At 41.1% G+C, this 22335-nt stretch overlaps 1 protein-coding gene and 1 non-coding gene across 3 annotated transcripts; one reads left to right on the forward strand and one right to left on the reverse strand.

The window, feature by feature from the left end:
- The first annotated feature begins 1183 nt into the window (after positions 1–1183).
- Positions 1184–10240, forward strand: LOC103716427 (AP2-like ethylene-responsive transcription factor SMOS1). 2 transcript variants are annotated; one of them, XM_008804410.3, is made up of 9 exons: positions 1184–1736; positions 2558–2634; positions 2850–2858; positions 2967–3055; positions 4214–4287; positions 4366–4416; positions 9039–9115; positions 9220–9788; positions 9909–10240. In XM_008804410.3, exons 1-9 carry the CDS (start codon positions 1495–1497, stop codon positions 9957–9959), a joined length of 1239 nt encoding a protein of 412 aa, XP_008802632.1. In that variant the 5' UTR covers positions 1184–1494; the 3' UTR covers positions 9960–10240. The 2 variants fall into 2 exon arrangements, with proteins under 2 accessions (XP_008802632.1, XP_008802631.1); XM_008804409.3 differs by having other exon boundaries at positions 1186–1736; positions 2552–2634.
- Positions 10241–16467: 6227 nt separating this feature from the next.
- LOC113463348 lies at positions 16468–16665 on the reverse strand. The gene has a single exon (XR_003387449.2). It is a non-coding gene; the product is annotated as a U2 spliceosomal RNA (small nuclear RNA).
- Positions 16666–22335: the final 5670 nt, after the last annotated feature.

Below are 22335 nucleotides of genomic sequence, written 5' to 3' on the forward strand. Positions count from 1 at the left end.
TGCTTTCTAGGTATGCATAAGTTAATATCCATTGCTTTCCAAACCAAAGTGTGGACTTCAAACCTATTGCTTTGCCTGTTGACCACTTCACGATTGTAAGACTACGTTATGATTGTTTTATTTGAGGGACGCTGTATGGTTTTAGAGCACATCAGCACCATTTCAGCCAACAAGCTAAACCCCTAAGAAGTTGGACAAGAGCAACATATAAAGTTCTCCTATGTGTACCAAAAAAAAAAGCCACACCAATAGGAATCTTGGAAGTAACATTCTAGTTACAGCAAACATTGCACTTCTCACCTGAGCGATAGATTATGGCCGCTGGCTTTCTAATAAAAAGAATATAAGAATATGCGTGACATATACAGAATATAATTACCACATTTTAGTTTGTATCATGTGGCGACATGCAGATGAGCATCAGGTGGATCCAATTGCCCTTGTGAATAACGGCATTCTAGACCCATGAGAATCAGAATTCGTTCCACGGCCATGTTAAAAAAAAAAAAAAAAAGTTCCTTTTGCATTAATACTCTTCTAAAAGTTTAAATTTATGTGAATACTTTTAAAAAATTTATAGTTATTTCTATACCATCATAAAATATTGTTTTTATACATATACCTCTAATATAACGGTTCTTCTAGCACCGTTAATTAAAATCATATTTATTTTAATTAAAAATAAAATAAAAATTTGAAATTATATTTTTTTTGTCTTCCATCGCGATCGTCTTATAAATGTATCTTTTTGTACATCTACTTATTAAAGATATTTTAGTCATTTTAATTTAAAACCGTTAATTTTTTAACGACATTAGATGACATGGTATATATGCAAAAATAAGGATAAAAAAAAATAGAATAGCAAAACAAGTATTTTACAAAGATATACACGTAAATATCAATTTTGAAAAAATATTTATATAAAATTTGATATTTAGGAGGTTATTTATTTAAATTATATATATATATATATATAGGGGATTGATAACCTATTCTCTGTTATGGTAGGTTATCAATCTACCTATTTTTTGTTAGACAAAAAATATCTTACTTTTTATAACTTTTAAAAATATTTTATATTTTTTTATAATTCCACGTTAGCTCATCCTCTCAACCCTATATATATCTTCCTGCCAAAAATATTCCAACGTGGGAAGTCTTGGAAGTTTCCTCACCAAATTCTAGACCGTGCAAGTCCTTGGATCCCCCAAGATCTAAGCCTGTCTGAAAGTAATGAGTCAGCAACTGTTCCGGCCTTGGATTCCCACTTCCCCTCCCCCGATGCAGTCCACGTGAGTCTGCCGCGTGGCTCCCCACCCCCACCGTCCCTTTGCTCGCGAGTTTTCTAGCGGGCGGTCCGTCCGTTTTGAAATCCCAGCAAAAGCACCGGAAGTCGACTTCCCACATCGCCGTATTTGAAATGATTCCTCTCTAAGAAATCCACCGAAAAAAAAAACACCCATTTCGTTCAGTCCTCTGAACTCGCTTCTCATGGCGGCGGCTTCGTCGTCCTCGGCCGACCCCGGGCTAACGAAGGCGGAGGCCGCGGTGGGGGGAGGCGGGGAGGGGTCGTCGGAGGGGAGGCGGGCGGCGGCGGTGGGAAGCGACCATCTGAGCTTTGGGGGGCTGAAGAAGGCGAGGAAGGAGAGGGTGTGCACCGCCAAGGAGCGGATCAGCCGGATGCCGCCCTGCGCCGCCGGCAAGCGGAGCTCCATCTACAGAGGAGTCACCCGGTAATAATCCAAACGAGTAAAACTTCCATCTTCTTATTGTGCTTGAACCGAATGAATCCAGTTCTTTCTCTGAAATGGTTCAAGAGATGGTGCGAAGGTCGTATGTTTTTGTGCTTCCGATCCCCGTTCCATAACGTGTTTGATCGAATGCTTCGGAACGAGAAATGGAAATGATTGCGTACTGTCATTTATCAGTCCTGTTAGATTTGCATTTGTTGATTTGATCCTAAACTACACAGCTTGGAAAGTGAGATAAGAATGATTATGGAAAGGTGCCTGAAATCACACAATGGAATAACAAGAGTATGAAACACCAAACTTTTTGGCCTCCGAGCTGCTATAATGAATCAGATAATTTAAAAGAACCATTTCAGAGATTTCGATTACATAGTGATAATTAGTTAAGGAATTACTGAATGTTTATCATGCAGGGTAGCGTATATTACGTTACCACTTTCTTTTATGTGAGTTCTTAGACGTTTTAGTCTATTCCCCAAGTTTCCTGCTGTTATTTGATTTCAATTGTCCTATTCTCTTGCAAGTTATTCAGTAGTTGTATTGCGGCGACTTGGGCTTTCTGTTTTTAATTGGTTAATTTGCAAGCTGACATTGACATAATACTAGTTCTTGTTTGTGTCTTTTATAATAAATTAACCTTGTAAAGTACTGATTTTTGAGGATTATAGCTATTAGATACTCATTATTCGTTGTCTTTATGATGGAACCACGTCTGATTTTTGCACCTTCATATCTCCTTTCATTTGTACTACCTAGATTTTAACTGCTAGCTGGATGTTCTCTGTTTCAAATGATAGGCACAGATGGACAGGTCGATATGAGGCTCACCTTTGGGATAAAAGCACCTGGAACCAAAACCAAAATAAGAAAGGAAAACAAGGTAACTGTAAAAAAATTTACATTCTAAACCTGATGTATGACATGGAATACTTTGATTAGTCTTTGAGGACTATGGGCATATTGCAGTGAAAAAAATCATGTCTATAAGGCAATATGGAATCTTCACTTTCTTTTTTATTTATAATAACTTAAAGTTCTAACTTAACCTTTCCTGATTTGCATGGAACTTGGTTGGTGCACAAACTGTTTATTCAGTATACTTAGGTATGTGAACAAATTTTTTATAGTCGGTATTTATTGTGGTTGTTTATTATTAGCTTAATTTGGAAGTTCTTCTAAATTTACATGTTTTATCATGCTGATGCAATACAGGTGCATATGATGACGAGGAGGCTGCTGCTAGAGCTTATGATCTTGCTGCTCTGAAATATTGGGGTGCTGGGACGCTCATTAACTTCCCTGTGAGATATATAAATCTGTACTTTTGGTCATTATTTGTGGCTTTAGTTAGTGAAAATCTTGACCAATTGTGGCCACGTGGCATCACAAGTGTACTCAGAAATATGCAGTTTGGTTTTCTTTATAGATAATAGCAAGTGTCTCTAGTACTGTACTTGAATAATTTGAATGCTTATATCTAACATTAAAATATTGTGTATCTTGCTTGTGCTGGTCAGGGACTGCCAGATTGGCATAGCATGCAAGACACACTATACATTGTCTATCACTAGCATGCATCTCCACAGAAAGATACAACTAAATATGTAACCAGCATGCCTAAATATGCTAGGAAAACCTCTTCTGTATCTAGCTAGTTCTAATTGTTTTTAGTGGAAACTAGACAAGTTTTGAACACTTAAATTGATTCTTATCCCATATAAAATGATTCTAGCATAATAACTGATAGTAAAAGCCTGTGTTTTTGTTGTATAAACAAGCCCTAAACATGTGAATTACACTATATAAAGAATTCCAACCAACAAGATATATGAACTAGCATTTTTCAAATCAAATAGTCAGGAAGGTAAAAACTTTAAAAAACCATGTGATTGCTAAAAATAACTACAGTATTCCTGAATAGTGCAATCAATCAACATATGATACTCCAGAAGTTTTGTACGAGAACTAGTTGTATTATTATGTATCTGCTTTTACTGTAATATGTTACATTATTGCATCATTATATGGATCAGTTCTGTTGATGCATTATATGCATGCCTTGGGTCATTCTGGCTCTTACAATGTTTTGGTACAAATTGTGCAAAATGTTATTCATTTAAAATACTTCAAACTGTGGTTTAGATTAATTGAATGAGTAGTTCATGGTTTTCAAATTTTAGGAAGTGGTTTAAAGGATTCTGTTTAATGCATGCTTGAGATCACAAAAGAACTTTGCATATATACATATATACGGTTCTACTTTTAAGTAACAATTGGGTTTTAAATGCTTGGTTGCCTGTAACAAGAAAAGATTACATGGTTTTGTATTTAATGACTTATAATGGGTAGTTCTAAGGCTCTTGAGTCTTGACATGTAAACCTGTAATTACGAGGCAAAGTCATTAAATATTTTATCATGTATCCACGGATGCACATTATCCTTTTTATTTCATATGCAGGTTAGTGATTATGCAAGAGATCTTGAAGAAATGCAGATGGTTTCAAAGGAAGAATATCTTGTGTCTCTTAGAAGGTATGCATCTATACTGGAAGCACGAGTGCTCTTTTTCTTTTGCTGTTATCATTGATGTAAAATGGTCAATTGCTGCAGAAAAAGCAGTGCTTTCTCACGAGGGTTTCCTAAATATCGCGGACTTTCCAGGTATGTAATGTTAATGTATATTATACATGTTCACTGTTTCTGCCTAAAAAAGCCTATATTATTCCCCTCAGCCTATCATTGCAATCCAATGATTTGTCCGGTGGACATCTCCTGCATGCATATTGGTCATTGTAGGGTGAAATTTCATTTCCATAGCTTAGGCTGCTATTAGATGACAATGGGGTGTAGGAACATATGTTGGTTTTCTTATCAAGCAGCTGACAAGTGGTCTCTCTGACATAACCTATTATGACCCTAGTATTGCACAAGGAATCTCAATTCTGTTTTACGCTTTTCCTTAACATTGTCAAATTTAGGTAGAAATAAAAAAGAAAAAAAGAAAATAAAAACTATATTTCTGCAATGTCAATTTAGAGTGACAACAAAAATGGTTTCGTTTTCTGCATTCTTCTAGGGCATCAATTTGTTGAGGACTATAAGATTGAGGCATCAATTTGTTGAGGGTTATAAGATTGATTTATAGTTATGAAACAAGAATTAAAGCTATATGAAACAGAATGCCTAGCCTTATGTTACACCCTATGTAATATGTATTATGAAATTTATTTAGCTAAAAACTCTTCTCAGATATATCTTGTACAGTACTATTCATGATAATCAGGTGTCATTCTATCATTTGGTGATGGATTCTGAAGAGAATTTCTCATCAAAATTTGTTTATTAAATGCTAAACTATGGTGGTAGAAGATGTGCTGGATCCTCAGAAATTTGTAATTTAATTATATCTCTCAAAATTAAGGTCTCTGAATGGCTCCAATCCAATGTTAGGATGCTTTCAAGGGAGAATCTCTTGAAAAGAGATATCCCAGTCAATCCTACTTGTGTGTTGTGTGGGTTGCAAATGGAACATGGAACCATGTTTTTCTCTGTTGCAGATTGATAGGACCACTCTGGAAAAAGCTTATGGTTGTGTTTACATGAAGTTTCAGTGACCAAGTTTGAATGTCTTCTGGTCCATCTGGAGGAACACTGAATTACATTCCAATAGGAAGCATTCAGAACAATCCAACGCGAACACTCTTCTTGTGTATCTGACGGAGAGAAACACTAAAATGTTCAATCATAATTTCAAATTGGCTGAGGATGTTTGTAGATCGACATGGTTTCTATTCTCATCATGGGTCTGACAACGTATTCCGGGCCCTGCATCAGAGACCTTTGGTGGGTGTGTTCCGACTGTTGGCTTAATCTGTAATCTTTCTATCCCCCACTTAGGTCCCCACTTGGAAGCTCTCTTCTGTCTGCCTTTCGATGTACCAGCTTCATTTATTTCATGAACTGGTGATGAGTACCTCATCTTTTCCATCGTAAGCTAAGGCATTTCAACTATAAGTTGGCAATTTGAAAAGATGAGATGGAGATGAGGAAATAACAACTTCTAGGAAATGATGGTCAACAACTTGTACTGTTTGCTGCAGTCCTTTGCCTATTCAGAAGACTGTAGCCTGGTTTTGTCTCCTCAAAAGATGTATTAGGACTTCAATAAGAACTCCCAAATCAACTAGGTGTCCCTGAAGTGTAAATTGTAGTGATGGCTTGAGCATTGCATGATAATTAGCTTGAAACAAAAGTGAGCAATTATGTATGCTTCATATGTCCCCAGGAAACAGCAGGGTCAATTGAAAATGTTTAGAAGGCTACAAATGAATTATTAGTTAATCTCATATCTATCAATTGGCAGTCTGCTATATACTGAAAATTTACATTAAGGTTGAAAAGTGCAAAAAATGCAGTGTCATGCAGGCAGTATAATTAGACAAGCAATAAAACATTAGCAGACAATGGTGTAATGAGGGAGCATCTTGTCAGACAACTTATGCACCGAACTGAGAGATCTGCAATTAATATTGCTGGCTCTGAGCTCAGGAATGATGGTAGGAGGCTAACAATCAATAGTTTCAGGAGGTAGCTATCATCAGTTTTAGTGATCCATGTTGTGCGTAATAGAGGTGAAGATGACACTAATACTAGTTAAGCAAGAAAGAATGCTGCAAATAATAGTTTTTTCTTCAGAATGGTAGATGTGCACAAGACCTAAATCCAAGATCCGCAATCTCGGTACCGGATACCATATCGGTACCTTATTGGTTCGGTAGAGTATGGTACGGTACGATACACTTCTGTACCGAATTAGCTTTCTAACCATTTTCTCAATTTTTATCTTGGTACACCTCGGTACGGATCGGTACGCACTTTGGTATGGATTGGTACGCACCTCGGTACGCTTCGATACAGGTCGGTACGGAGTGGTACGTCTCGGTACGGGTAGTATAGGGCTTGTAGCGACTTAAAGTTAAATTTCATACTAGTTTTCTTTTAGGATGGTATGGTATACCCTGTACCGGGCGGTACAGCAGACCATGTCTAAATCTACCTTAAACTCTAGTGAAATTAATGTTAAGGACCATCAATGGTCAATTTAACTGTTACTGAAGTAATTGTTCATTATTTAAATACTAACTCACTCACGTTCTTAACAAATAGCATGATTTACATAGAATATAAGAATAACACACTTGATTGTGGACTAGTTGGGTTGCATGCAATAATAGAAAGAGAATGGTAACTGAATCAAACCAATCATAAGGCCACCTAACTGGTCTTGATTGGCACATCTAACAACACCTGGATGATGGGTTTATTCATGATAATTTCATAAGCGTTGTATGTTATAAATAATAAAGTTAAATGTGGAGGCATCAACATGATAGTTTGGAAAATGACCCATAATAATCATGCATATGTGAAAAGTATGACCTTGTTGATGGGACTGATTGCCGAGGAGGCCTTGATGAGTCTATTTAAGGTAAATACACTTGGCTACAAGGCATCAGACACACATCACTAACTATTACATTAACTAGTGACACAGTTTTTGAAGATAAGTTGGATAGCTTAATTAAATTCAAAAGTTTTGCTCCTTGAATAATGGAACAAAAATCTTGTCTTTTATGCCAATACCTTGCTACTATATCAACTGGGTTATAGTAAAACTTTGTTGGGAAAAAGTCAGACAGTTCCATAAAAGATTTTCTTACAAAGTTTGGAGGCTTTGCTCTCTCAAAGATGGGGAGGAATTTGCTCTGTCTTACAGTGAGTTATTCCTTGCACATCCTTTAAAAGAGTAGCAGGAGAAATAACATATCCAAGAGTAGCTATCTAGAGAGGAACGATCAAAAACAAAGAGATATTGACTGAAAAAAAATGATAAAAAGAACCATATTGTACTTCCAAAATCTAATTGTTGAATCCCCTAGGAAGCTGGTTAACAAGGATTAAACTGATAATAAAAAAAGACCTTGAAGGAAATCATTTTCTATTTGAAGTTTTTTTTAATATTTTTCATATCTCACCCCAAAATACGGTTTGAGGCACCATTTCAAAATAGGCCCTCTTGAACTCAAGGATCGCCGAACCGGTACCGGTAGGCATACCGGTCGGCCACCAAATCGGTTCGGATCGGTTCAAACCGGTACCACTGGTTCGGCCTCCAAAGTCCAAAAAAATTTGATCGGGCCGGTACGGGCCAGTATGGGCCGGTTCGGACCAGTACGGGTAGGTACCGTTTTCCACCGCTGTACTGGACCGGTCCGGTACGGGCCGGTTCAGCATACCATGCTTCAACTATTAGCTGTAAATACTTCAACAACTCCAAAAACTAAAGCAGGAATTATCCAGAAGATGTTCAACTAATCCATCAGACAATTCTAAATTTTTGAGGAATATCACATCAGATTGCTTGAATCTGTGTTGAAGGGATAGAAATAATTGAGGGGAGCACCTAAGCTGACATGATTGAAAGTTGTGAGTAGATACAAAATATATGGGAATCGCCTTGGTGGTTATGAATATAGTTACACTTCAGGCAACAGTATCTTGCAGCAGGAACTTGCATACTACTTGTTCTTTTGATGATGTCAATTTACTTCTTAGATTTTATTTTGTATACCAATTTTGTATACCAATTTTTGGCAGCATTTGAGTAAATATATACTTGTCTACATGCACATCTGCAGGTACACAGTGATTTTGAAGATAACAAAACCTTAGCTCAACCATAAGCTGAGCACAACAAATTTCATGATTTTATCTTCTTTTCAATGCTGACTTATATGCATATATAATTGCATATGTGGATAGAGTTATAATGCTCCTACTGGAGCAATTTTGTAAGTTGCTTCTACTAGAAAATGACAAATATACCTCCATATATTGCACTTAGATATCTTTCTATGCATGGGAGTATGTTTGTCGCTTGGCTTATGACACAGGTGCACTAAATAGTGAAGCAATCATTGTGGCAGCTGAGGCCAAATGACAAAATATCCCCATGCATATAAAACTATCTAATGCAATACAAGGGGTAAATTTGTCATTTGCTGCTCCAGTGGAAGTATTATAACTTTAGCCTATAGACATATAGGTACATTCATACAGATGCATGTGTACATTCACACAATTTCTTCTATTATTTGTTGTACTTCATGAAAGATCTACTCCTTTAGCAGCTCATCCTTTGTATTATTAGACCTTCATGTTGTGCATTTTGTCTTGCAAATAATAAATTCTTTCAATTCGTTTACTCACTGTTTTATTCACAGGCAAGCTCAAAGTACACGATGGGATGCATCGCTTGGACAGATGATTGGAAATGAATATTGCAACAACTTGAATTGCAGTAAGTCTGCAAATGGTGCATCTTTCATTTAGATTTAACAGGTTTTTTTTAGAAACAAACAACCTTCAGTCTTTTAGATGATATCTAGATTACTTCCTTGTAAGGTACAAGTAGGGATCCGGCTACAGAGGGGAAATATGCTGGTGGCTTTGGCATGGAGAGAAAAATTGATCTCACAAGTTATATCAGGTGGTGGGTTCCCAAGAAAACACGTCAGTCAGAATCAACCTCCAATGCAGATGTCAGTAGAGAACTCAGAACTCTAGAGTGCTCGGTACAACCCACTGAGCCATACCAGCTTCCTTCTCTTGGCCTTGCTCGTAAAGGAAAGCCTCATGCACAAGGTCTGTCTGCATGCAGTATCTTATCCAAGTCGGAAGCCTTCAAGAATTTTCTAGAGAGGTCATCAAAGACATCAGAACCGAAGGATGATACTTCTAACAAGGAAATGGACCATGGGAAGGTGGAACCTCTCTTATTTCCCGGTGGCGGGCTTGATAGATCTGGAGTCACCTTAGGCTTGAGTGAATTGGTTGTCCAAAGAACTCCATACTCATCTTCTCCTCTTCTCTCTGCACCATTGAGGACCAGTTGGAACTCTGTTGATCCAGTTCCTGATCCTGTTTTCTGGACAAGTCTTGTTTCACCATCTGAACAATCGCTGACAACAACGGTTCTGACTCTGCCTGCAACTTCTTGTCCTTAAGATACCTAGTGAAAGTTGACTATTTTCCATTACCATATATGCAACTAACTTTTTTTTTTTTTTGTCCTTTTTATTTACTTAATGCAGTTTAGAAAGAATGATATAAGTTCTTCATATTCATATCAATGCACGGATTGAGGCATACAAGGAACTGTTGCAGACACTGGACTTGCTTTTCAAGGTTTGGCATCATCAGAGTATCTTACCTTGTTTCCAGGATACATATCAGCTGTAATGTACATTAACTGACAATGCATTTGTGGTGTATTGGTAGCATGTATAATTTTAAGAAAACGACACATTTTGTATACCAATTCGTTACGTATGAACGTTTTGAGGTGTTCTGGTAGAAATTACAGTCTGCCTGTTTATAAAACCTGATAGTCTCAAAGAAATAAACTGCTGGGAAAATATAGTCAGTTAAAATTCTCATTGGGTCCGAGTTTGGCTGGGTAGAAAGTAGTTGATATTTTTGGTGAATTCAGTTAATGAAATGATACAGGTTTTTGCTGCTGATAATGCCCTTGATACCACATATATGAAGCCCTGGTCCTCATGAAGTACCTCTCTCGTCCCAAAAGTTATCCAAAGAATTTGCTGTTCACATCACTAGAGTAGATTTCCACTGCCTGTTGTTCCATCCCTGCACTTCAAGAGGTTAAAGCCTGATGGAGAATTTGCTGAAATATCTATTTTATTTTTATATATGCACAAGCAGGCCTCTCTCTCTCTCTCTCTCTCTCTCTCTCTCTCTCTTTTCCCTCGAGAATTGAAATATACTAGGCTTTATACCCCTACGCTCAAACAAATACAAAGTGATCTCAATCAATGCATAGTGGATGTACACAAATACAAGCTGAAGCATTCGAAAAGAACTTGTAAGTACCTGAGTGTAGGGTTGTAATCGTCTCTGCCAAGGGTGAAAATGCTTTGTTTTTGGGAAAAAGAAAGAAAAGAAAAAGAAAAGATGGCTAGTTGTTTTGCAAATATGAAGATGAAGCGGAATTCTTTCAAATTTCCAAGCATGCTGAGAGCAGAGGTTTTCCAGAGCCATTTCACTAGACAAATTATCGAAGGGCTGTAACCGAGAGCTATGGAACCGGAACCAACCTATAGGTCAAGACTGGGTGCAAACATAAACTTGCAAAAAAATTTCAGGTCTGAGTCTGGGGTCTAGCAAAAGGATGGCTGACCCAAATCTCCTTCACCCAATCATATTATTATATTAGGGCTCACTTCTTGAGGGCTGTAGCCCTTTTAACTCAACCTTGACTTCACTTTAGGGTGCACCGTAAAACTTGGTCATAGTCCAATACAATTAACTATTTCCATAGTGTAGTATAATTGCCACTGGTCAACCATTTTCTTCTCGTCTCTGCCAACGAGCGCCCCCCGTTAAAAGCCTATGGCTAACTTCTATAGATCTCCTCCACTTTACCATTTGTGGTAAATTAGAAAAATAATTTGCTTCTTGTCATTGCAAGTATCCTGCATCCTTCCTTGAAGATGATAAAGAGTAATTATTGCAACTATGTACACACAAATAATTTTCTTTGCCATTGGATAAAGAGTAATTATTACATGCTATAATGATTTGAAAATAACATAACAATTCCAGAATAACTAATAAATACAAAGTTGAAAAAAAATGTTTGTTGAATAAAGAATATTTTCTTGAATGTTTGGAAAATTTGAATTCAGAAAATCCAATTGCCCATGCTTTTTCCTTCTGTGTCATTTTCAAAATAGCAGTCAATAATAGTATATAATTAGTACTTGTTATTTTATCAAGCATATAATTGGCTCGGGAAAAAGAGTGGTGGCTTTAATCCCAGTAGCCAATATAGTTTTAGAACTAGAGGTTTTATCGGGGAAACAATTTTTATTTTTATGAATAATCTATCATATGAGGAGGGTGCTAGCTTGCGAACAGGTAGAGTCTTTGTTTTTGATACAGCAGACATGGATTCCATTTCCTTCTCCACTATATTTCTGTGTTCGCGATAATCCGTGGAGGAATATGTTTAGCCTAGCATCGGGTGCATTAGACAACACCAAAGGTCTCTAAATTAATTCTAAGTAGATTTTTTTTGGATAAAGTTCTGGATCTAATAGCCTATGTAGACTAAAATTTGATGCTCATCGCTGTCAACCCATAGCCTATATATTATATAATATATAATATATTATATTACCACGACCAACTCATAGGTACAAAGGGGGTGTTTGGTATGGAATGATCGTCCCAGAATTAAAAGTGATGTGGATGGAAGTGATGAGATCACAACGTTTGGTTATACTAATGACGGTAATTCTAAATCACCTCCATATAATTAACAATTAATAATATATTTACTGTTTATTGATACACTTACTAACTTCCATAAAATTCTATTGCATGGGCCAAATACAAATCAGAACCTCTGGACTAATGACAACAAAAATCTATCTTAATTGCATATAATCCAAATTTTGTATCCCATAAACAATAAAAGGGGTATAAAATTTAGTTTCAGATTTGGCAGGGGTGCGCCAGGCCCGTGCAGCAGTGCAACGCATGGGCGACGCGCGAGAGCCCCAGCAGCAAGCCACCGTGGTGGGCTCTCCCCCAAGAAGGTTGTGAGTTTTCCGGAGCCCATTCCTCCCGTTTTATATACCAACCTCCGTCTTACACTTCTCTCGGCGTCCGATGTGGGACTAAAAAGCTAAAACTGCTGACTCTTCCCTTCACCTTCGTCCTCGACTTCTCACTCTCCTCCAATGGCAATTTCTGAGCTCCGGCGAGCCCGACGGCGGTGACATCAGCGGTGGCGGAGGAAGGGGAGGAGCAAAGGAACGAAACTCCGAACCAGTGAGGTACTCCGACGCCCAAAACTCTTCTCCCGGATCGTGGTCAGCCAATCCAATCCATGGCCAAATTGGGCGATCTCAAAGGAGCATTCGCGTGGTTGGACAAGATGGAGAAGAAAGATCAGATAAAGCCTGATATTTTTAGCTATAATGTGTTGATCTTTGGGCTGCCAAAGGAGCGGCGAGACTATAACACTACGATGGGCACTGGAAAAAAAAAGCTGGGAATTTAGATGCTGCTTTTGGGTTCGCAACCAAGTGTTGGAAATCTTAAGACAAGGATTCAGATCATTGAGTCTATTCACTTAAACAATCTATTCAAAAATCATATATGTTGTTGGAATTTGGACCCGGGGGCGACCACTGGGCTGGGAAGGAGGAGCTCCGGGAAAGCTTGGCAAACGGCGGCGATCCGGCGATGTGCGGCGTCCTCCGGGAGACCTGCAAGAAGCCAGTAGCCGGGTTTTTCCGGCGCCAGCCCTCCGATGCTTAAGTCAGAGAGATGGCCCAAAGATATGCCAGAGAGGAGCGCGAGTCAGAGAGTCCGGAAAAATCCCCCTTTCCCCCCTCAGGAATTCCCTATTTATAGGGGGAATGGGTTTACCTATGATGGGACAGAGCAAAAGCACTGCCGTATTATTGGACGTACAGTGGAAGTTAATGCTCGATCGTGTAAATCAATGCTGTCCTCGTAGGAGATCAGGCCGAAGTCTTTGAATTACTACGGAACTATGTTGTCGTTTATGGCCAAACAGGTTTGCCGTGTGGAGCTAAGCAATCGTAGACAACAGGAGCCATGCGCCTTAATTGTTGAGTGAGCCACATGCCAGCAGAGGTCACATGCATTGATTGTTGAGTGAACTAGGCATTTGGAGAGGCCATACGCTTTAATTATTGCGTAAGCTGAATGTCTGGAGAGACCATTCGTATCGATTGTTGGCAAGGACACGGCACGATTCGTGGGAGAACACGATAATGGTGATCTACCGCTCGGATGCCTCCTGCTCGGAGGGAGGCTTGATTGCCTCCTGCTCGGAGGGATGCTCGGTTGCCTCCTGCTCGGAGGCTTGGTTGCCTCCTGCTCGGAGGGATGCTCGGTTGCCTCCTGCTCGGAGGCTTGATTGCCTCCTGCTCGGAGGGATGCTCGGTTGCCTCCTGCTCGGAGGGATGCTTGGTTGCCTCCTTCTCGGACCCAACCTTTTTTCCCCCAACAATATATTTTAATAATCTCTGCTTTATACATGGTACCAATATCAGATACACATTTTTGTTATTTTAGTATGCTAAAATATATTACAAAATATTTCAATTGAGAATCTCTCTTGTTGATCATAATTTATTTATGTTAAAATATATACATATTAAAAATTAATTTATATTAATGCTTAGTTCATAGCAAACCATGGTCCATATCATTTTAACCATTTATTTTTGTACTCATTTGATACTGTTATTGCCGGATCCGGAACAAGGTTCGAGTGTAGCTCAGACAACCTTGAGGTCGGCTGGAGATGAGCCGAGCAGGCAGTTTGAGATGTCAGGCGTCAGTTTCCTCTCGGGATAGCCTACAGAAAGTCCGCTTATCGGAAAGTTTCTGACAGAGGACCCTTCGATGCCAAGTCAGAGAGAAAGGTAATAATATGGAAGGAAGAAAATTTCAGCAGAGTGTGGCATTGATATCGTGCAAAGCGTCATGTTGCGCACTTGAGGTCCTACAATGATTCGGTTCAATATAGTACGGTTCGGTACGATACACTTCTGTACCAAATTATTTTTTAACTATTTTTTCAATTTTTATCTCGATATGCCTCAATACGGACCGGTTCACATCTCGGTACGTCTTGATATAGATCAGTACAGAATGGTACACAACTTGTACCGACTTGAAGTTAAATTTCATACCGATTTTTCTCCCGTACAGTATGGTACAACCCGTACTTGGCAGTACGACCGATCATGCCCAAATCTACTTTAAGCTTTAATAAAATAAATGTTAAGAACCATCAATGATCAATTTAACTGTTAATGAAGTAATTGTTCATTATTTAAAAACTAGCCCACTCATGTCCTTAAGAAATAGCATTATTTACAAAGAATATAAGAATAACACACTTGATTGTAGACAAGATGGGTTGCATGCAGTAATAGAAAGAGAACGGTTACCGAATCAAACCAATCATAAGGGCACCAAACTGGTCTTGATTGACACATCTAACAAACACCTGGATAATGGGTTTCTTCATGATAATTTCATAAGCCTTGTATGTTATAAATAATAAAGTTAAATGCGGAGGCATCAACATGATAATAGAAAAAGACCCATAATAATCATGCATATGTGAAAAGTTTGACCTTGTTGATGGGACTGATTGCCGAGGAGGCCTTGATGAGTCTATTTAAGGTCAATACACTTGGCTACAAGGCATCAGACATGCATCACTAGCTATTACAATTACTAGTAACACATTTATTTTTATTATTATTATTTTTTTTTTTGCTTAAACGGGTTCTTCAGATAACGCTTGTCCGAATACACCCAAGAACATCAAAATACAGAATCTCACGTATGGCAGCTCCCGCTCTCTTGCCCACAGGGCGTAACCCGAGTGGTGTGCCGTGTATGCAGCCACCCAATCAGCCGCCTCGTTGGCCTCCCTAATACATGCTTGGCCTCAAAGGCCGCACCATCCCTTACCATCATCCTAATATCCCGAATCAGAGGATGGCCAGTGCTCTCACGCCGAATCCACCCAATGACTGTGGTCGAATCGCCCTCCAAGATGATCGAGCTAGCCCGCAGTACCTGCCGCGCATGGCGAAGGCCGGCCCAGGCAGCTCGCAACTCTGCTTCTGGAACTGATATGTCGAACAGTCGGCAACCGCCCGCTGCCACTACCCTAGAGTGAGGGTCACGTATGACGAAGCCTGCCCCGCCTCGTGTACCTCCATCCAGCACTGATCCGTCAAAGTTAACCTTGAGGAGACTCGGGGGTGGGGGCTCCCAGGTGAAGAACACCGTCCGAGGAGCTGCCTGAGCAGAGAGGGAACCCCAGGTATCCTGAGCTATCAAGGTCGTGTCTGAAGGGCTGGTGGGTCTGGACTCCATCGCTAGTACTCGAGCAAACTCCGCAACAAACCTCGGCGACGTCCTGCGCTCACCGAAAGTGCGAGCGTTGCTTGCCAGCCAGATCTGATGGGCGGTGCAAGTCGCTCGGATGGCCTCCTGACATGTCCGGGGACTGGCCAGCCACTATCGTATCATCTGTAGGAAAAGTCTCCTCTCCCGCCACGCCTCCTCCGAGATACCCGTCCACTGCCATGTCAACCTCGCCCAAGTGCACCCGAATAGTACATGGTCCACTGACTCGTCTGCACCGCAAGCCCCACACTCCGCAGGGATCTCCAAACCACGTCGGCTCAACACTGCTTTCGTCGGGAGGCGATCTCACATCACAGTTTTTGAAGATAAGTTGGATAGCTTAATACTGTGACCAACTCATGCAAGGGTGGGCCGAATTTTCAGGCTCTGTCTGCCTGGCCAGGCCCAAAGCCCGTCACCAAAGCCCAAGCCTGTTTTGGACGCTCCGGGACAAAAGGATTACCATATATTTAACAATTAATAATGAATTTATTGTATATTGATACACGTACTAATTGTCATAAAATTCTCTTTGCATGGGCCTAATACAAACGGGGCCCGTGGACTATTGACAATAAGACTATCTTAATTGCATATAATCAAAATTTTGTATCACCTAAACATTAAAAGGAGAATAAAACTTAGTTTCAGATTTGGTAGGGGTGCGCCAGGCCCATGTAGCAGTGCAACGCATAGGCGACGCGCGAGGACCCCAGCGGCAAGCCACTGTGGTGGGCCCTCCCCCCCCAAGAAATTAATTTAATATCATGGTGGGCCGATGGCCCACGTATCAGATATTAAACCGATAAGAACAGATACTACACTTGATCTTAGCCAAAAGGCCGAGAAAGGTATGAGTTTTCTGATGCCCATTCCTCCCCTTTTATATACCAACCTCCGTCTGACACTTCTCTCGGCGTCCGATGTGGGACTAAATTGCTAAAACTGCTGACTCTTCCCTTTACCTTCGTCCTCGACTTCTCACTCTCCTCCAATGGCAATTTCTGAGCTCCGGCGAGCCCGACGGCGGTGACAGCAGTGGTGTAGGAGGAAGGAGAGGAGCAGAGGAACCAAACTCCGAACCAGTGAGGTACTCCGACGCCCAAAACTCTTTTCCCGGATCGTGGCCATCCAATCCAATCCATGGTCAAATTGGGCGATCTCAAAGGGGCATTCGCGTGGTTGGACAAGACGAAGAAGAAAGATAGCCTGATACTTCTAGCTATAGTGTGTTGATCTTTGGGCAGCCAAAGGAGCGGCGTGAGTATAACACTGTGATGGGCACCGAAAAAAATTTTAAAAAAAAGCTGGGAATTTAGATGCTGCTTTTGGGATTTTAGACGAGAATTCAGATCATTGAGCCTGTGCTGCTAAAACTATCTATTCAAAAATCGTATATTTTAGTAATCTCGTACCATTATAGAGATGCACATGTTTATTATTTTAGTATGCTTAAATATATTACAAAATATTGAAATTGAGAATCTCCCTCGTTGATCATAATCTATATATATTAATATATATATATATATATTAAAAATTAATTTATATTAATGCTTAGTTCATAGCAAATTATAGTCCATATTATTTTAACTATTTATTTTTGCACTCATTTGATACTGTTGCCACCAATTTGATCTAAGAGCGAAACGTAGTTCGGACGACTCTGAGGTTGGCTAGAGATAAGCTGAGCAAACTGGTTGAGATGTCGAGCGTTGGTCTTCTCTGGGGACAACCTGCAGAAAGTCCACTTGCCTGAGAGTTTCTAGCAGGAGACCCTTCAATGCCTAAGTCAAAGTAAAGAGGCAATAATATAGAAGAATGAAAATTTAAGCATAGTGTGATTCTGATATCATATAGTGTATTATGTTGCGTACTTGAGGTCCCCCAAATTGCCCCTTTAGATAGAAGAGTCGGATTTGTCGTTACTTGGGTCGGCATGCACTAATGGTTAGATGGTGGCTAGTATTTCAGTCTTGGCATGGGCAGCATAAGGTACTGACCCGTGCACCGAATACAGAGCTGTTGCAACGGCTAGTCGTTGTCAAGACGACTGATTACTAGAACTGTCAGTTCTTGTCGTCATGCATCGATAGGCTCCTCGATCAGAGGCAAAGTTGCTCACCTTAGTCAATTGGTTCCTCGTTTGGGGTCAAAGTCACATGCCTCGATTTGTACCGAGATTATCGAGGTCAGTCTCGTCCGAGGTTGAGGTATTTAATATTTTTTCCATCAGATACGTAGAGTAGCTGAAATAGCTATTAATCTAGACTATTATACCCTGGCACAATAGTGAACAGTAGCTGGCACTGAAGTGCCAGTTACTGAAACACGTTCGAGAAGAAGGAAGGAGAGAGGAGTGGATGAAGAAGATGATGAGATTACATTTCATGCTTTCATATCAACAAGAGGAGGTGAGACAGAGGTTTTATAACTCTCCTGGGAACATTCTGGATGGGAGTTTGTTTGAGGTTTGTTAGGGAGAAACAGAACGCATGTGCTTGGACCTCCTTAGTGAATCTGGAAGGAATTCAGAGAGAGCTAACATCCCCCTGCAAGATGATGGTGAGGTAATCAGCATCAGCTTGGTGCAGAGAGCACGGTGACGGCGAGTTGAGAGAGCCTTGGTAAATATGTCGGCTGGCTGATCGTCGGAAGCTATATGAGCCGTGCAGAGCTCGCCGGAGTGGATTTTCTCCCTTACAAAGTGATAGTCTACTTCAATATGTTTAGTCCTAGCATGGAATACAGGATTGGATGCCAAGGCCAACGCTGATATATTGTCACAGTGTAAGGGAGTTGATGCAGAAGGTGGTATTTGGAGCTCGGATAGCAAACGACGAAGCCATATGATTTCCGATGCAGTGACTGCTAGAGCTCTGTATTCAGCTTCGGTGGAGGATCTGGCGACCGTGGGTTGCTTCTTTGCATACCATGAAATTAAGTTGGGACCAAGGTAGATGCAGTATCCTGTAGTGGATCGCCGGTCATTGAAATCCCCTGCCCAGTCTGAGTCGGAGAAGGCAGAGAGCTGAAGAGAGCCAGGTTTGAAGAAGAGACTGAGATCAGCAGTGCCTTTGATGTAGCGAAGTACCCGCTTGAGAAGCTGAAAGTGTATCTCCAGTGGCTTATGCATGAATTGGCAAAGATAGTTTACTGCAAAGGAAAGGTTCGGTCTGGTAATAGTCAGATATTGTAGAGACCCAGTGAGACATCTGTAATGTGTAGGGTCTGAGTATAGATCCGAGCCGTTGGGAAAGACAGGTTGTTTCAAAGGAAGGGGTGATGCCACTGGTTTGCAATCCTGCATGCCTGCCTTATGAAGAAGTTTCAGGGCATAGGACTTTTGGTTGAGTGTAACTCCATGGGTAGAGAATGTAGCCTGAATGCCTAGGAAATGAGATAATTGGCCCAGGTCTTTCATCTGGAAATGACCTTGTAGTTGAAGAAACAAGTTTGTCATGGCCTGGGGACAGTCTCCTGTGAGCAAGATGTCGTCCACATAGATGAGAATATATATTGAAGCATTGTCTTGATGGGAGAAGAATAGAGACGGGTCAGCAACACTGGATTTGAAGCCATGTTGTAAGAGGAAATTGGAGAAAGTGGCAAACCATTGCCAGGGACTCTGTTTGAGACCGTAGATGGCTTTCCGAAGCAGGCAGACGTGGTCTGGGTGCTGAGGATCGCTGAAGCCTTGTGGTTGCTCCATGTAGACCAACTCCTCTAGTTTCCCATGAAGAAACGCATTAGAAACATCTAGTTGTCGGACCTGCCAGTGTTTGGTAACTGCTAGAGCAAGGAGGAGCCTGATGGTTTGGAATTTGGCGACTGGGCTGAATGTCTCAGTATAGTCGATGCCAAATTGTTGTTTGAATCCCTGGACGACTAATCTGGCTTTGTATCGAGCTAAGGATCCGTCTGAGTTCCTCTTGATTCTATATGTCCATCGGCATCCGAGAACCTGTTGAGAGGAAGGCCGAGGTACCAGATCCCAGGTGTGCTGATTGAGCAAGGCGTCGAACTCTGTGGACATGGCTTTTCTCCACTGCATATCCGTGGCTGCCTTTGTGTAACATGTTGGTTCAGAGGGTTTTGGTGAGGTGCTGAGGAGTGAGAATATTCGTTTGGGTCTGAGGGAACCAGTTTGCTGTCTGGTGATCATGTGGTGGCGAGCGGGTGGTGGAGATGTGTTATTTTTGGATGAAGAGGAGACTAGAGCATCTGGTTGTGGTGACACAGTAGAAGTGGAGACGAGAGGTTCTGGCTGTGGTGAATGTGGAGGAGAGGAAATGGGAATGATGTGTGAATTGCTGGGTAGTAAGGAGGGTGGTACAAGGCAGGGAAAGGGCAGAAGAGGAGGCTGTGCTGAAGTAGTGGATCGAGAGGAAGAGTGAGGAAAGTTAGTTTCATCAAAGCGGACGTGCCTGGAGATGAGGACTTTTCCCGTAGCTGGGTTATAACACCTGTAGGCCTTGTGGTTTGGGGAATAACCAATGAAGATGCAAGGGGTGGAACGAGGAGATAGCTTGCTATGGGATTGAGGAAGTAGCCAGGGATAGCATTGACAACCAAATGTTCGGAGGAAGTTGTAGTCTGGAGGTTGTTTGTAAAGTACTTCGAATGGAGATTGAAAATGGAGAGTCGGTGTAGGCAACCTGTTGATTAGATACGTTGCTGTGAGCAGGGCATCAATCCAGAACGTTGTGGGTAGAGAGGAATGAATGAGAATGCTGCGAGTGACTTCAAGTAAGTGTCTGTGTTTTTGCTCGGCTATTCCGTTTTGCTCTGGGGTATACGGTGCTGAGAATTGATGAACGATGCCAAGAGAGGAGAAGAGTGAGTGGAATCGATTATTAGCAAATTCACCCCCGCCGTCAGAGCGAAAACGTTTAATGGAGTGACTGAATTGTCGTTCAACAAGGAATTTGAAATGTAAAAATTTATCAAATACATCAGATTTGCGAGCTAGAGGATATACCCACGAGTAACGTGTAAAATCATCTACAAACAACACATAGAAGCGAATGGTATTATCGGAGCTTGGAGGGGAAGGACCCCAGACGTCGGAGTGGATGAGTTCTAGTGGTGACTTTGTAGTTCTTGAGTGTGAATTGAAGGGAAGACGACTGCTTTTGGCCATGCAGCAGGGCTCACAGAGAGAAGAGTGGTTAGTTGACTGACGAAGGCGGAGGTTGCTGGAGAGATGTTGCAGCACCTTGTTGGCCGGGTGACCCAGACGAAGGTGCCAGATTGAAGAAGGGAAGGATGTAGATGCTGTATAGGCTGTAGGAGATGACTGGACGAAGGTGAAAGGAATTTTGTAGAGACTATCAGAGCATCGTCCCTGGAATAGAGTTTTGTTGGAGTACTTGTCCTTGATCATACAACCAGAGGAGTCAAAGATGAGGATGCAGTTATGATCCAAAGCTAGTTTGTGGACGGAAAGAAGGTTATTTGATATGTGTGGGGTATGTAGTAACGTAGGGAGGTGAAATGTGTGTAAGGGAGTATAAAGGATACCTGAACCTGTATGAGTAATATCCGTGGAAGAGCCATCTCCTAGGATAACCTTGTCTGAGCCAGAGTAGGAACTTGGCTGATGAATTAATGATGAATCTGGTGTCATATGTAATGAAGCTCCGCTGTCAATAATCCAATCACCAGAAGAAGATTCGGTAGTGGAATGAGCGAGGTGAGCTTGTGGACGGTTGAATGGGCGTGGGTTGCCTTGATAGCTGGGATCCATGCGAAACCAGCAGCGAGCTGCTGAATGCCCCAGCTTGTGACAGATCTGGCATTCGATGAGAGATGTGGAATCCCTGCTGTGAGAGGATGGAGACCAGCCGCCTTGTCTTGAGCGACCACGTCCCCGAGATGTGGAGAAGAAACGGCCACGACCGCGTCCTCTGGTTGCCATTAAAGCAAATGAATTATCGAAGGCAGAGTGTTGCTTTTCTTTGGAGTTCATGATGAAATCCTCACTACAGAGGAGAGCATATAGTTCATCAAGAGTGATTGAGGAAGAACGAATTCGAATGGCAGTGGCGAAGGAGTCATAGCAGGTTGGTAAGCCGTTGAGTATGTAGAGAATAATATCCTCTGCTTCTGGGTTAGCTCCAGCAGCTGCCAGAGCATCAACCTTTGATCGGACTTCGTTGAGGTATTGTTGCATTGACAAATTGTTTTTCCGAATATTGTGTAGCTCATTCTTTAGCTGGATAATGTGTGTCTGAGTGGCTGAATTCAGACGATTTTCAAGAGTCCTCCAGATCTGGTGACAGTGTTCTAAGTTGACCACAAAAGGAAGAAGAGGAGAAATAGTAGAGTACAGCGCAGTGGATAAAAATTGGTCTGTAAACAACCAATTTTCGAATTCCTCTGAATCATTGGAGGACACTGAGGGTGCTGTATTGTCTAGAAAGTTAAGAAAACCACTCGCCTTGAAGACACGAGTGATTTGTGAGCGCCAGGTAAGGTAGTTCTCAGCTCTGAGCTGAGTTGGAACCAAGGATTGAATCCTGG

This window comes from Phoenix dactylifera, chromosome 13, assembly GCF_009389715.1.
Source record: "Phoenix dactylifera cultivar Barhee BC4 chromosome 13, palm_55x_up_171113_PBpolish2nd_filt_p, whole genome shotgun sequence".
NCBI lineage: Eukaryota > Viridiplantae > Streptophyta > Magnoliopsida > Arecales > Arecaceae > Phoenix > Phoenix dactylifera.